A 14,541-nucleotide genomic window follows, 5' to 3' on the forward strand; every position below is an offset into this window, starting at 1 on the left:
GAGACCCTGTCTCTACCAAAAAAAAATAAATAAACAAAATTAGCTGAGCATGGTTGTGTGCATCTGTGGTCCCAGCTACTCAGGAGGCTCAGGTGGGAGGATTGCTTGAGCCAAAGAGGTCAAGGCTGCAGTGAGCTATAATCACACCAGCCTGGGTGACAGGGTGAGAGCCTGTTTCTATAAAAAAAAAAAAAAAAAAAAAAAAAAGGTGGGGAGAGAAAAGAAATATCTGATCATCAATTCCTGTCCCAGAGTGGCAGAGAAGGGGAGGGGAAATTATCTGGGATTAAAAGATGGTTTAGATGATTGACGCAGTCATTTGCCAACAACTGTTTGAATACATAGCAGAATCTCTTTTGATTTGTTTTATGATCAGTGAGACCACTCTTGGAAGCAGTGATATTAAAATTTAGAATGACTTGGGCATGGTGGCTCACGCCTGTAATTCCAGCACTTTGGGAGACCAAGGCCGGTGGATCACTTGACGTCAGGAGTTCGAGACCAGCCTGGCCAACATGGTAAAACCCTGTCTCTACTAAAAATACAAAAATTAGCCAGGTGTGGTGGCACGTGCCAGTAATCCCAGCTACTCAGGAGGCTGAGGCAGGAGAATTGCTTGAACCCAGGAGGCAGAGGTTTCAGTGAACTGAGATTGCACCATTGCACTCCAGCCTGGATGACAGCGCAAGACTTCGTCTCAAAATAAAATAAAATAAAACAAAATAAAATGTAGAACTGCCAGTGAGGCTTAGAGCAAGTGTCCACAACACCAGGACAGGTCCTGGAGGCTCCTGGGCAGCCTAGCATGACCAGTTTGGTTTCTGGACTTGGGCAGGGAGGGGAGGAATCTCAGGAGAGGGGCTGGAGCAGCTGGGAAGGAGGGTCAGCACTTCAGGGACTGAGGAGCTCAGGACGAAGGCTACTTACCAGCCATGAGAGCCCTTCCTTTTTTTTTTTTTTTGAAGTCTCGCTCTGTCACCCAGGCTGTAGTGCAGTGGCGCAATCTCGGCTCACCGCAACCTCTGCCTCCCGGGTTCACGCCATTCTCCTGCCTCAGCCTCCCGAGTAGCTGGGACTACAGGCGCCCGCCACCATGCCTGGCTAATTTTTTGTATTTTTAGTAGAGACGGGGTTTCACCGTGTTAGCCAGGATGGTCTTGATCTCCTTACCTCGTGATCTGCCCGCCTCAGCCTCCCAAAGTGCTGGGATTTCAGGCGTGAGCCAACGCGCCCGGCCTAAGAGCCTGTCAATGTGTTGGCAGCAGATGTAGCAGCCATGTTCCCAAGCTCAGCGCCAGCTCTGGGGAAAGCCAACTTCAGCTGAGGATACTTTGCAGTGCTGTCCCACAGCTCCTGTGACCCTCTTCCCTTTTGCTTTTCTGCACCCATTTTTCATCCTTCCCTTGTTCCCAAAGGCTGCTTTATTTCTTCTCTGGATAAAGAAGAAATGTCTTCACTAAGATATTAGGTTCCAGTGCTGTCATTCCAGAGGTACTTGCATCTTAAAAGACAATGTTGGCTAAGGCAGGAGAATCGCTTGAACCCGGGAGGCGGAGGTTGCAGTGAGCTGAGATCACACCACTGCACCCCAGCGTGGGCGACAGAGCGAGAATCCGTCTCAAAAAAAAAAAAAAAAGAGAGAATGTCTAGAAAGAGGCTTGGTCCTCAAACTCATGGTGAGTGATGGAATCTCAGACACGGGTGGGAACCTTCTCAACCCTCTTCCAGACATGCTGAGCAGGGGCCACCTGTGGGACCTGCCTTGCTCAGGACAATGCTGTTATCAACTGAATGCCACATTCTTGTACTCATGGTATCTGACTGATGGTCCCTCTGTTACATATTTTGAACATCATCAGGTACAAACCCTTGGCTTTTTCTTCCCCTCCCTTCCAGGACACCTAACAAAGGCCTTCAATGGACTTCAGACTTGACATCAGGTGGCTTCAGGCTTGAAATGAATGAGATGGAAAAATAAGCTTATTATAAATAAGATATTTATCTCCAGACATTCCAGCTGTATACGGCTAGTTGAAATCTGTTCTTTGGCTTTTCTACCGTAAGTTATCCTCTTGGGCCTAAGAGACCAGCATTCAGCAAGTCGGCCACAGAACGCCCATAGCGATATGAAAACTCCTCTATCTCATTATGATCAAATAAATGCAAATTACAATAATCATATATACCACTTTTCTATTAGATAGTAAAAAATAAGGCCAGGCATAGTGGCTCACAGCTGTCATCTCAGCACTTTGGGAGGCAGAGGTGGGAAGATTGCTGGAAGTCAGAAGTTTGAGACAAGCCTACACCAAAAAGTGAGGCTCCATCTCTTAAAAAAAGAAAAAATGTGGGCCGGGTGCGGTGGCTCACGCCTGTAATCGCAGCACTTTGGGAGGCCAAGGCGGGCGGATCACGAGGTCAGGAGATCGAGACCATCCTGGCTAACATGGTGAAACCCCGTCTCTACTAAAAATACAAAAAATTAGCCGGCGTGGTGGCGGGCGCCTGTAGTCCCAGCTACTCGGGAGGCTGAGGCAGAAGAATCGCTTGAACCCAGCAGGAGGCAGAGGTTGCAGTGAGGCAAGATCGCATCACTGCACTCCAGCCTGGGTGCAGAGCAAGACTCTGTCTCAAAAAAACAAAACAAAACAAACAAACCACCCCCCCAAAAAATAAAACATAGAAAAAAGAGTGGGGGAGGGGGAGGCTCCAAGCACACACAAGGAGCAAAGACCTTCAGTTTTCCCAAGCTATTAGTCTCAAAATTCACAGAAAAGGATCCTCGCAATTTGTTTTGTTTTGTGATTCGTTTCAGCACCTCATAAAGTCCTTTTAGACTAGACTCTGGTGAAATGGACATGAACCCAGGACAAATCCCCTCCCACCTCCCCTCAGTCTGATGAAATCTGGTGGAATTCCTTCCCCGACTCTTCATTTTCCAGCCAACCCTGACTCCCACCTTTCACAGGACAGGTCCACATGGACGGTTTGAGGCACCCTACCTCATCCTGGTATCTAGTCCCACTTCATAGAGTAAGTGCTTGGATATTTTAGCCAGGCACTGTGGCTCATGCCTGTAATCCCAGCACTTTGGGAGGCCGAGGTGGGTGGATCACTTGAGGCCAGGAGTTTGAGACCAGCCTGGCCAACATGGTGAAACCTCGTCTCTACTAAAAATACAAAAATTTGCTGGGTGTGGTGGCGTGCACCTTTAGTCCCAGCTACTCAGGAGGCTGAGGCAGGAGAATCACTGGAACCTGGAAGGCAGAGATTGCAGTGAGCCGAGATCGCGCCACAGCACTCCAGCCTGGGTGACAGAGCAAGTCCATCTCCAAAAAATTTAAAAAAAAAAAAAAAGAGTGGGTGCTTGGATATTTCTTACATGCACTAATGGACAAAAGGGACATGGATCAGATGGGAAATGAATGTTTTCTGATGGGGACCAGTTGGTTTTCACTCACAAATGCACACAGGAAATAACAAATTGCTCTTCAATATTCCTAATGAAGTTTAGTTTTTCATATTCACTTTAAATTTGAAACAATTTAGAGTTTATTCCATAACAAAGCAGGGCTCCCTCCCCACATGTTGTTTACATAGGCATTCCTTCATTACGTTTTATTTCCAATCATCCCATAATCTAATTTCCTTAGAGCCTGTCAGTGATCTGCCTTCCCCATTTCCCAGCGGGAGCTGAGCTTCACTTGCCTGTCCTCACAAACAAAACGGCACACATGGCAACACTAGATTTAGGAAAACTTGTGCTTAGCAGAATGACAAGAAAGGTACTCTGTTATTTCTTTCTTACTAAAGCCCTAACTAGAATTTGTAAAAATAAGGACTATGTCTCCTTGCTGCCCTCAGCTGGTACCGAAAATATGGTGCTGTCTTGAAATAAGTTTGTTCAGTCCATGCTCACTTCAAATCCAGGGAAAAGTATCTAAAAATTTCCCTATTGCTTGAAGGAGGTTAGGCTTCATTCATAAATGTGAAGGGATTCCAGCAGCCCTACCCAATAAGATACATCAAATGAAGTCACCCTCGTCTTTTATTTATTTATTTTTCTTTTTTCTTTTTTTTTTGAGACAGGGTCTTGCTCTGTCGCCCAAGCTGGAGTGCAGTGGCGCGATCTCAGCTCACTGCAACCTCCACGTCCCAGGTTCAAGTGATTCTTCTGCCTCAGCCTCCTGAGTAGCTGGGATTACAGGTGCGCGCCACCATGCTCAGCTATTTTTTTTTTTTGTATTTTTGGTAGAGACGGGGTTTTGCCATGTTGGATAGGCTGGTCTTGAACTCCTGACCTCAGGTGATCCGCCCACCTCGGCCTCCCAAAGTGCTAGGATTACAGGTGTGAGCCACCGCACCCAGCCCTCATCTTCATTCTTTAGGAACAGAGGAAAGGACTGGAAAGAACAAGTCTCCTTGTTAAGGGGATGGTTGGTTGAAGAAATTACAGGAGAAGGCCCTTGTCTGAGCTGGAATATTCACCTTTATTTGGACCCCATGACACCCTTCTTATGCCCTTGACTAAATGTGAATGTATTATACATGGTTCTAGATTTGGGGAAAAAAAAATCTCTTATGACATAAAATTGGTAGGGAATGGGTTTATCAGAAAGGGAATACAAAACACACCCTAAGCTCCAAATCATTCACTTCTTCTTGGGTAAAGAGCTAACTGAATGAAAGAAATTGATTTAACACTTAAATTATACACCAACCACCTTTATTGGCTGCCGCCCTAAATTAGTTTTCCTTAAAACAGTAATATTTCATTTTTACTGTTTTTTTTTCCATTAAAGCAACACCATTGTGCTGCAAAACTAACTCTATGCAATTAAGTACCTGATACATGTTTTCTGCTTTTAGCAAGTGATAGAAAAGGTTATATCATCTCGTTAAGAAAACAGTTTCCTTAGACATTTTGTTTGGTTTTGGTTTTCTGTTGAAAGAGTTACAGCAGATGGCTATTTCAAAGATTGGTTCTTTCTCCTTTCACAAGTCGAGCTCGAAACATCCAAATATCCTGGAAATAATACCGAACAGAGTGAGTTTATGGAACACTTCAATCTGCCCTCCATTTACCTTCAATTCCACCATAACACAAAGTTGATTTCTAGCCTCTATGAAAGGTTAAATAGGGAAAATAATCCCTGTAAGTTATATTGATTAGTAAACAAAACAACTCAAATTAAGCTACTTACTCTTTTTTAAAAATTTTTTGGGGACACAGTCTCACTCCATTGCCCAGGCTGGAGTGCAGCGGCTCACTGCAACCTCTGCCTTCTGGGTTCAAGTGACTCTCCTGCCTCACTCTCCCGAGTAGCTGGGATTACAGGTGTGCACCACCACGCCCAGCTAACTTTTTGTATTTTTAGTAGAGACAGGGTTTCGCTACGTTGTCCAGCCTGATCTTATTTTATTTTATTTTATTTTATTTTTATTAATTTTTTTTTGCACACAAAAACAATAAACATTTTCTAAAAATACATACAAACAAAAAGATGCGTATCAAACATATTAGGAAGGTTACACATGGGAAGTCGGGGAATAGAAATGGGGGGTGGGAGTTAAAATAAGGTAGAGAGGGACTTTATGTGGATCAGTGATAATAACTCAATCCTCTATTTGACAAAGAAGAGGGAGAAGGAAGAGGAAGAAAAAGAAAGTGGGATAAAGGATCAGAGAGGGAGGAAAATAGAAAAAATTAGAGTATGACTCCAGGGTAGACCTGTTTTGTTGTCACTGAGTTGGTTGGTTGGTTTGTCTGTTGTATTTTTCATGTTTCGCCAAGTTGGCCAGACTGGTCTCGAACTCCTAGCCTGAAGTGATCAACCCGCCTCGCCCCCCAGAGTGCCGGGACCACAGGTGTGAGCCACCACGTCCAGCCCCCACATTGCTTCTGGCCTCCATGGTAGACCTCCCAGACGGAGCGGCCGGGCAGAGGCGCTCCTCACTTCTTCCCGGACGGGGCGGCCGGGCAGAGGCGCTCCTCACCTCCCAGACGATAGGTGGCCGGGCAGAGGCGCTCCTCATTTCACAGATGGGGCGGCCGGGCAGAGGCGGTCCTCACTTCCCAGACGGGGTGGCCGGGCAGAGGCGCTCCTCACTTCCCAGATGGTGGGTGGCCGGGCAGAAGCGCTCCTCACTTCCCAGACGGTGGGTGGCCGGGCAGAGGCGCTCCTCACTTCCCTGACGGGGCGGCCGGGCAGAGGCGCTCCTCACTTCCCAGACGGTGGGTGGCCGGGTAGAGGCGCTCCTCACTTCCCAGAAGGTGGGTGGCCGGGCAGAGGCGCTCCTCACTTCCCAGACGGGGTGGCCGGGCAGAGGCGCTCCTCACTTCCCAGACGATGGGTGGCCGGGCAGAGGCGCTCCTCACTTCCCAGACGATGGGTGGCCGGGCAGAGGCTCTCCTCACTTCCTAGACGGGGCGGCCTGTCCAGCCTGATCTTAAACTCCTGGCCTCAAGTGATCTGTCCGCCTCGGCCTCGCAAAGCCTCCCAAGTACTGGGATTACAGGTATGAGCCACCACTCCTGGTCTACTTAACCGACTTCTTAAACAGTGTTAACTAAATTAAGTCAGTGGGTCCCCCAGCTGCTGTCAGTTCTGTTTTATTCAGGATATTTGTTGGTGCCAGGTAACATAACTGGGTCAATGTCATGTCTGGTTACAAAACAAACAGTTCACTGCCATTTTTCTGCATAATTTTTTTTTTTTTTTTTTGAGACGGAATTTTGCTCTTGTTGCCCAGGCTGGAGTGCAATGGCACCATCTTGGCTCATTGCAACCTCTGCCTCCTGGGTTCAAATGATTCTCCTGCCTCAGCCTCCCAAGTAGCTAGGATAAGAGGCATGTGCCACCACACCCGGCTAATTTTATATTTTTAGTAGAGACAGGGTTTTACCACGTTGGTCAGGCTGGTCTCAAACTCCTGACCTCAGGTGATCCCCCCGCCTCAAACTCCCAAAGTGCTGGGATTACAGGAGTGAGCCACTGCACCTGGCCTTATTACTCTTATGTTACTTGTCTGAGCCATTTTGAGTGTTCTACTCCTGATGAGATGATAATAGTGAACATGGTATCAAGGATTACTGCTTTGTTTGGTGGGTTTTTTCTCCCTTTGCCCTTAATAAAATAATTTAGATGTTCTTATTTCTTGTTTATTTTTGAGCAAACAGCAAGGTATGGTGGAAAGAATAATTTTCAAATTTGACCTGACTCTGAAATCAAGCTTTGTCGCTTAGCTAGCTTAGATCAGCCTCTGGGACTTGTTTTCTTGTCATTGACAGCATGGAGCTTATACTGCCCCACTGGGTTTTGGTGAAGAAAATAAGAAAATGAATATGAATGTGCTTTTGTACTTTACAGAGAACTATGTAGCAGAGGTTAATATTGTTATTCTAAATATAACTTACAGAGTAATTAAACTAAATGTGGGAGGTATTCATTTAGCACAACCTTGACAAACCTCAAACATAATGTATATATATTTGTTCTCCCTTAAAATTTAGGATGTTAGCTCAAAGCTCCAGTTGACAAAATGTATAGGCATTTTAGGTACTGAACAAAAAGAGAGGAAGGACAAGAATTTCTAAGACCTGCAAATGCAAAATCAGAGCATTTTCAGAGATGGGACACATTTCCAGGTTCTAAAGGGAGAAACAAGATTCCTTTTTTTGTTGTTGTTGAGACAGAGTCTTGCTCTGTCGCCCAGGCTGGAGGGCAGTGGCGTGATCTCGGCTCACTGCAAGCTCCTGGGTTCACGCCATTCTCCTGCCTCAGCCTCCAGAGTAGCTGGGACTACAGGCACCCGCCACCACGCCCGGCTAATTTTTTATATTTTTAGTAGAGACGGGGTTTCACCGTGTTAGCCAGGATGGTCTTGAACTCCTGACTTCATGATCTGCCCGCCTCAGCCTCCCAAAGTGCTGGGATTACAGGCGTGAGCCACCATGCCCGGCAAGAAGCAAGATTCCTCAGCTGGGAAGGTATTTCCGATGATTCCCGATGGCATGGTAGCATGGCACTGGTGCACAGGGGCCTACGACATGCTGAGGAGCCCACAGTTATCACTGCACTCAGTCTATCTGGGGTGCCTGCATGCATTTATGATGATCTAATGCAAATTTAAAAAATAGAATCAGCTTCTTGTTTCAGAGGTTGAAATGTGCATATTCTACGAAGTAAGTATGCTTGTTTATTTGCCTTGATTGATAATTTGTCTATTAATGATCAGCAGTACTGAATATCCATGGGTTAAAAACAAATAATTTGAGCCTGAGCAACACAGTGAGACCCTATCTCTACAAAAAAAAAAAAAAAAAAAATAGCCAGGGCACAGTGGTGTGTGCCTGTAGTCTCAGCTACTAGGGAGGCTGAGGCAAGAGGATTGCTTGAGCCCAGGAGGTTGAGGCTGCAGTGAGCTGTGATTGCCTGGCTAACAGAGTGGGACTCTGTCTCTAAAAATAAACAGTTAGTTAATTAAATTTAAATAATTTACAAGTGATGATGTATATTAACTAGGAAACCATATGAAATATTGTCAAACGCCTGTTATTGATAAGTATTAGTGATCTTAAACTTCTGCTACATGCAAACTAGGCCTCTCATAAAACTCCAGATACAAATTTACCAAAACAGAAACTTGCTCAAGAATTGCTTTCTGGCATCTTACTGGATTTCCTAATGCATAAATACTCTATTATTTATTTACTTATTTATTGAGATGGAGTCTCGCTCTGTCGCCAGGCTGGAGTGCAGTGGCGCGATCTCAGCTCACTGCAACCTCCAATTCCCTGGTTCAAGTGGTTCTCCTGCCTCAGCCTCCTGAGTAGCTGGGATTACAGGCACATGCCACCAGACCCAGCTAATTTTTGTATTTTTAGTAGAGATGGGGTTTCCCCATGTTGGCCAGGAAGGTCTCGATCTCCCGACCTCGTGATCTGCCTGCCTTGGCCTCCCAAAGTGCTGGGATTACAGGCGTGAGCCACCTCGCGCAGCCATAAATACTCTATTCTATACTAATAAACATGGCCTATGATTGGATCTCAAACCTATAACTTTCCTTCTATCCCTTCAGAAGGCTCTTTTTTTTTTTGAGACAGGGTCTCACTTTGTCACACAGGCTAGAGTGCAGTAGTGCGATCAGCTCACTGCAGCCTTGACCTCAAGCTCCAAGTGAGCCTTTCAACTCAGCCTTCGAGTAGCTGGGACTACAGCTATGCTCCACCCCGCCTGACTAATTTTTATTTTTATTTCTTTTTTAGTAGAGATGGAGTCTCACTATGTTTCTCAGGCTGGTCTCCGACTCCTGGGCTCAAGTGATTCTCCTGCTCTGGCTTCCCAAAGTGTTGGGATTACAGGCATGAGCCACCATGCCCAGCCAGAAGGCAAGGTTTTGTCTTTGATTTTCTCTCATCTCAATCTGCAGTTTTGTTTTCCTTTACTGTCCTGTGTGAAACAGGACGGCCTGCACACCTCTGGACAGCTCCAAGACACAAAGAAGCAGCAGGAAGTTCTCAAGCCTCCTGCACGGGGGCACAAGTGTAAATGGAAATTCCATTGTCATTTTTGGTGGGAGCTCAGTGATGTCCCTAAAATGAATCTAAACCCAAGCACTATATACTGTCAAATAAACTAGGTATGAGAATTATGAAGCATCTGAAGAAAAGAAAAACCTGAGATTTTTACCTTGCTATTGTATACAAACATACCTTCAAGTCCACGCTATTTTCAGCTCCATATAATTTATTTGCTATTCCTACAACTTCCTTCTCGATGTTTTCTTGACTGGTGCCCTTCACGTCGATGTAGTGGCAATCGGCACTGGCGAAATGGCAGGAAATTGCCTGTGCAAAGTGAACAAATTGATATTGGAGAAAAACATCCCATGAATACTAGCGACCAAGCAGGGAGTCTTTCTTTTAGAAAGTCAATTATTTCACTCAGTATTTGATTTCTAAATGGAAAGTCAGGTCCATTGCATCCTGTGTCAATCTCTTTGTAACTAAGCCTGTTTTTGTTTCCGGCTAAAAGTTAATTGAGAAATTTCAAAAGATCGTTAATCAGATGTGACATTTATTGCTGAAAGGTATATATGAGAGAGGGAATAGAATTATGTCAGCAAGAGGTCTTTAGTTTTTTCTTTTAGCATTTGATTTTCCTAATGAATGGATATCCCAAAGCCTTAAGAAGGACTGCATTCCATGGCAGTTTATCTCAAAAGTTAGTTACCTGGTCCAATTTGGGATGGATTGTTATTTCAGTGGCAATAGATTATGAAAAGAACTAAAAATACTTTGAGAAAGAAAATAATGCAGACACCTTCTCTCAAATCAAAAGGACATTTGAAAGCCAATACCAGTGACATATATTACCCCTCTTGCTTCCTTCTGAGGGTAAGGATGAAATTACTTGGTTCTCCCTATTTTAGAAAAAGTTATAAACAGATCTAAGCTGCAAAGCAATCGTTAAAACTTACCATTTTTGTCACAAGTGATCACACTTGTCAGAAAGACTTTCTACTTTGCCCCAAACAGCAAATTTCTAGGGAGTGGAGTCACAAACTCCATTGCCTCTGTAAGCCCTGGTGCCATATGGCACTGTAACAGAGCCCAAGGCAAAGGGAAAACATGCACCCCTATATCTGTATCTTTAGGTACTTATAGTAATATTTTTCCAGAACATTAAAGTCATTAAGCCTGGGCATGGTGGCTCATGCCTGTAATTCCAGTACTCTGGGAGGCTAAGGCAGGAAGATCACTTGAGGCCAGGAGTTCAAGACCAGCCTGGGCAACATAGCAAGACCATGTCTGTACAAAAAATGAAAAAATAAAATTAGCCAGGTGTGGTGGTGCATGCCTGTAGTCCCAGCTACTCGAGAGGTCGAGGTGGGAGGATGGCTTGAGCCCAAGAGTTCCAAGCTGCAGTGAGCTCTGATTGCACCACTGCACTCCAGCCTGGGCAAAAGAGCAAGATGCTGTCTCAAATAAATATATAAACAAATAATAAAAATTTTTAAAATAAAGGCATTAAAAAACATTGGGCCAGGTGAAATGGCTCACATCTGTCATCCTAGCATATTGGGAGGCCGAGGCGAGACGATCACTTGAGGCCAGGAGTTCGAGACCAGATTGGCCAACCTGGTGAAACCCCATCTCTACCAAAAAGTACAAAAATTAGCCGGGCATAGTGGCGTGTGCCTGTAGTCTCAGCTACTCAGGAGGCTGAGGCAGGAGAATTGCTTGAACCTGGGAAGCCGAGGTTGCAGTGAGCTGAGATCACATCACTGCAGTCCAGCCTGGGCAAGAGAGTGAGACTCTATCTCAAAAAAAAAAAATAATAATTGGAAAATCGCCAAGTCAATATAGTAAAACCCACAACATGATTTGTGTTGTTGTGCCTGCACCTCGCTACTTGCACAGCTCTGAAGATTGTGCTAGTGTGGGGTCCAATAGTGTCTTTTATTTAAACTTTTGGCATTGTGTGCAGCCAATACATTGGGTATTTTGCATTAATTTTGATTTTTTAAAATTTCGCATTAAAATATTACTAAACTCGATTGCAGAGTCGTTTTTTGGCATCCCCTTAAATTTTACCCCTGGGGAGAGTGCCCCAACTTGTCCCACCCTAATCCTGACCCTGATGAGGCTGGTGGAAATATGAATGAATGGAAGATGAAATTTGGCCCCTAACCCATGGCCTCAAGAGACAACAGTGATTTTTTTTTTTTTTAATTTTAAATAGAGGTAGGGTCTCGCCATGTTGCCCAGACTGGTCTAGAGCTCTTGGTCCCAAGTGATCCTCCCGCCTCAGCCTCCCGAAGTGCTGGGATTACAGGCATGAGCCACTGCACCTGGCTTTCATAATCAATATTGACAAGGTTAGGATCCTGAGGTCACCTGGCTTCTTACTGATAAGAGCACAGAAAGCCCAAGGTAAGCAAATATATTTCCTGGTAAATAAACTGGACTAAAGTCCAGGTTGGTTAAAAGCCACAAATCTTTACAATGTTAATGCAATTAAATTAAAATTTTATTCAATTAATTTGAATTAAATGAATTAAATGCAATTTTTGTTTCTAACCCACGCTTCTGCAGCAGGTGCAGCAGTGTGAATGCTCACCTTCCGGAATCCCTGGGTTTTGTTCTGACCAGATCCGTGGATGAGCAAAGGATGGAAGAAAACGGTGTCTCCCTTCTCCATCACCAGGTGCACCCGGGCTTTGTTTTCCTCGTAGTCCTGGATCCCGTGGAACATTTTATTAACTCCCCCCTAGAACAAGAGGCAAGCCAAGTCTATGTTTGAGGGAGTACCAGAATTAAAAACATTGTCAATGGTTCATCAGGGAAAGAAAGCATTTCTTTCTCCCAAGAGAAAGAAATGTCTAAATTAAATGCTTACATTTTTTCAGTATACAAAAGCCTCTCAGATATCTGGTTTTTAAGAGTCACATGTTGGCGGGGCATGGTGGTTCGTGCCTATAATCCCATCTCTTTGGGATTTAATTGGGAGAATTGCTTATGCTCAGGAGTTCGAGATCAGCCTGGGCAGCATGGCAAAACCCCATCTCTACAAAAACTGCAAAAATTAGCTGGGCATGGTGGTGCAAGCCTATGGTCCCAGCTACTCAGGAGGCTGAGGTGGGAGGATCGATTGAGACGGGAGGGGAGGTTCCAGTGAGCCAAGATCACACCACTGCCCTCCAGCCTGGACAACACAGCAAGACTCCGTCTCAAAAAGTAATAGTAATAAAAAAAAAGAAGTCACATGTTGATACTAAAATCACTGATTTTTTGGAGCAAATAAACAATGTGGAATTTCCACCTACCCTTCATGACTGCATTATACATGAAGATCTAGCTTCGCTTTGCCTTTTGTGGTTAATGCAGGCAACCACCTATCTCTTGGGCATTTCCAGCCTGAATCTGTAAGTGTTCCCAGCATGTTCTCCTCCTCACCTAGAACTTTAAATAAATCCTTCATCTCCTACTCAGGAGTGTCTCTCAGAAGCTATTTCCCCAAAATAGGGGGGAGAAAATGCTCAATTTTTCTGAGCTCAAAGGCACTTATGTTACATCCAGAATAATGAAAGAATGGTAAATTAAAACACTGTGTTTGTTTGTAACGATTTCCCAAATTAGTTACTACTTTAGATAATGAGGTTATGTCTTTATTAAAGAAATTGACATGAGAAGCACCTTAGGAGTCAGGGTAAGGGAAGCAGCCCTTCCCTCTTCCTCAGAGCATCCCCAGTTCCTTTTGGGAATGGCGACATCCCTCTTAGACAGTGCTGAGACTATGACCCAGAGCCCTTCTCTCCTGGCCAGGGTGAATGTGTGACCCACACTAAGCTAATCATACCTCCCACTCTGCATCTGAGCAGGGTATCTGAGACTCCACACGCTCTGGAAGCCCTGCAAACCTTTCCCTTTGCCTTCTGTCAGCCAAAGCCCACGGCAGTTGCATGCACCAAACTTTAAACCTTAGCTTCGTTGATGAGTTGCACATGAAATGGTTTTTATCAGGATCCAGACACTCACATATTTTCATTTGACACTAATTATTGGTGCAAGAAATCTGAGACGTTCTATTTTTTATTATTATTATTATTGTTATTATTGAGATGGAGTCTTGCTTTGTCGCCCAGGCTGGAGTGCAGTGGTGCGATCTCAGCTCACTGCAACCTCCATCTCCCAGGTTCGGACAATTCTCCTACCTCAGCCTCCCGAATAGCTGGGACTACAGGCACGCACCACGATGCCTGGCTAATTTTTGTATTTTTAGTAGAAACAGGGCTTCACTATGTTGGCCAGGCTGGTCTCAAACTCCTGACCTCAAGTGATCCGCCCGCCACGGCCTCCCAAAGTGTTAGGATTACAGGCGTGAGCCACTGTGTCCAGACGAGGTAGGAGTTCTTAAAACCATGTTCCTCATTTCCTATCAAACTACAACTCATTCTCCCTGCTTTAACAATGGGGGCTCTTTCCACTCGCAGCATCATGGGATTCCAGGATCTTTTTTTTTTTTTTTTTTTTTGAGATGGAGTCTTGCTTTGTCGCCCAGGCTGGATTGCAGTGGCGCGATCTCAGCTCACTGCAAACTCCACCTCCCGGGTTCAAGGTATTCTCCTGCCTCAGCCTCCCAAGCAGTTGGGGCTACAGGCAGGCGCCTGCTACCACACCAGACTGATTTTGTATTTTTAGTAGAGACAATGTTGCTCCATGTTGGTCAGGCTGGTCTCGAACTCCCGACCTCAGGTGATCCGCCCACCTCGGCCTCCCTAAGTGCTAGGATTACAGGCATGAGCCATTGCGCCCAGCCTAGGATCTTTTCTTTTTCTTTTGATACAGGAACTTGCTCTGTCACCCAGGCTGGAGTGCAGTGGCACCAGCATAGCCCACTGCAGCCTCGAACTCCTGGGCTCAAGTGATCCTCCTGACTCAGCCTCTGGAACAGCTGGGAATACATGATGCGCCACCATGCCCAGCTAATTATTATTGTTATTATTATTATTAGAGATGAGACCTCACTATGTTGC

The 14,541-nt window shown here is 45.1% G+C and overlaps 1 protein-coding gene across 9 annotated transcripts in view; it reads right to left on the reverse strand.

Annotated features, from left to right (window-relative positions):
• Positions 1 to 14,541, reverse strand: part of PHYH (phytanoyl-CoA 2-hydroxylase) — a 73,818-nt gene that overhangs the window by 45,305 nt on the left and 13,972 nt on the right. For 8 of the 9 annotated variants that reach the window (XR_004031764.1, XR_004031763.1, XR_004031762.1 and 5 more), the window contains 2 exons: positions 12,126 to 12,275; positions 9,716 to 9,850 (listed from right to left, as the gene is read on the reverse strand). Coding sequence is in view for 6 of the 9 variants with exons in the window: in XM_030819278.1 (XP_030675138.1) it covers positions 9,716 to 9,850; positions 12,126 to 12,275 (285 nt within the window). In the remaining 3 variants the exon portion in view is untranslated. Of the gene's footprint in view, positions 1 to 4,469; positions 5,027 to 9,715; positions 9,851 to 12,125; positions 12,276 to 14,541 lie in introns of those variants that run through there. The other variant, XM_030819279.1, reaches the window with a different exon arrangement.

This window comes from Nomascus leucogenys, chromosome 9 (assembly GCF_006542625.1).
Source record: "Nomascus leucogenys isolate Asia chromosome 9, Asia_NLE_v1, whole genome shotgun sequence".
Lineage (NCBI taxonomy): Eukaryota > Metazoa > Chordata > Mammalia > Primates > Hylobatidae > Nomascus > Nomascus leucogenys.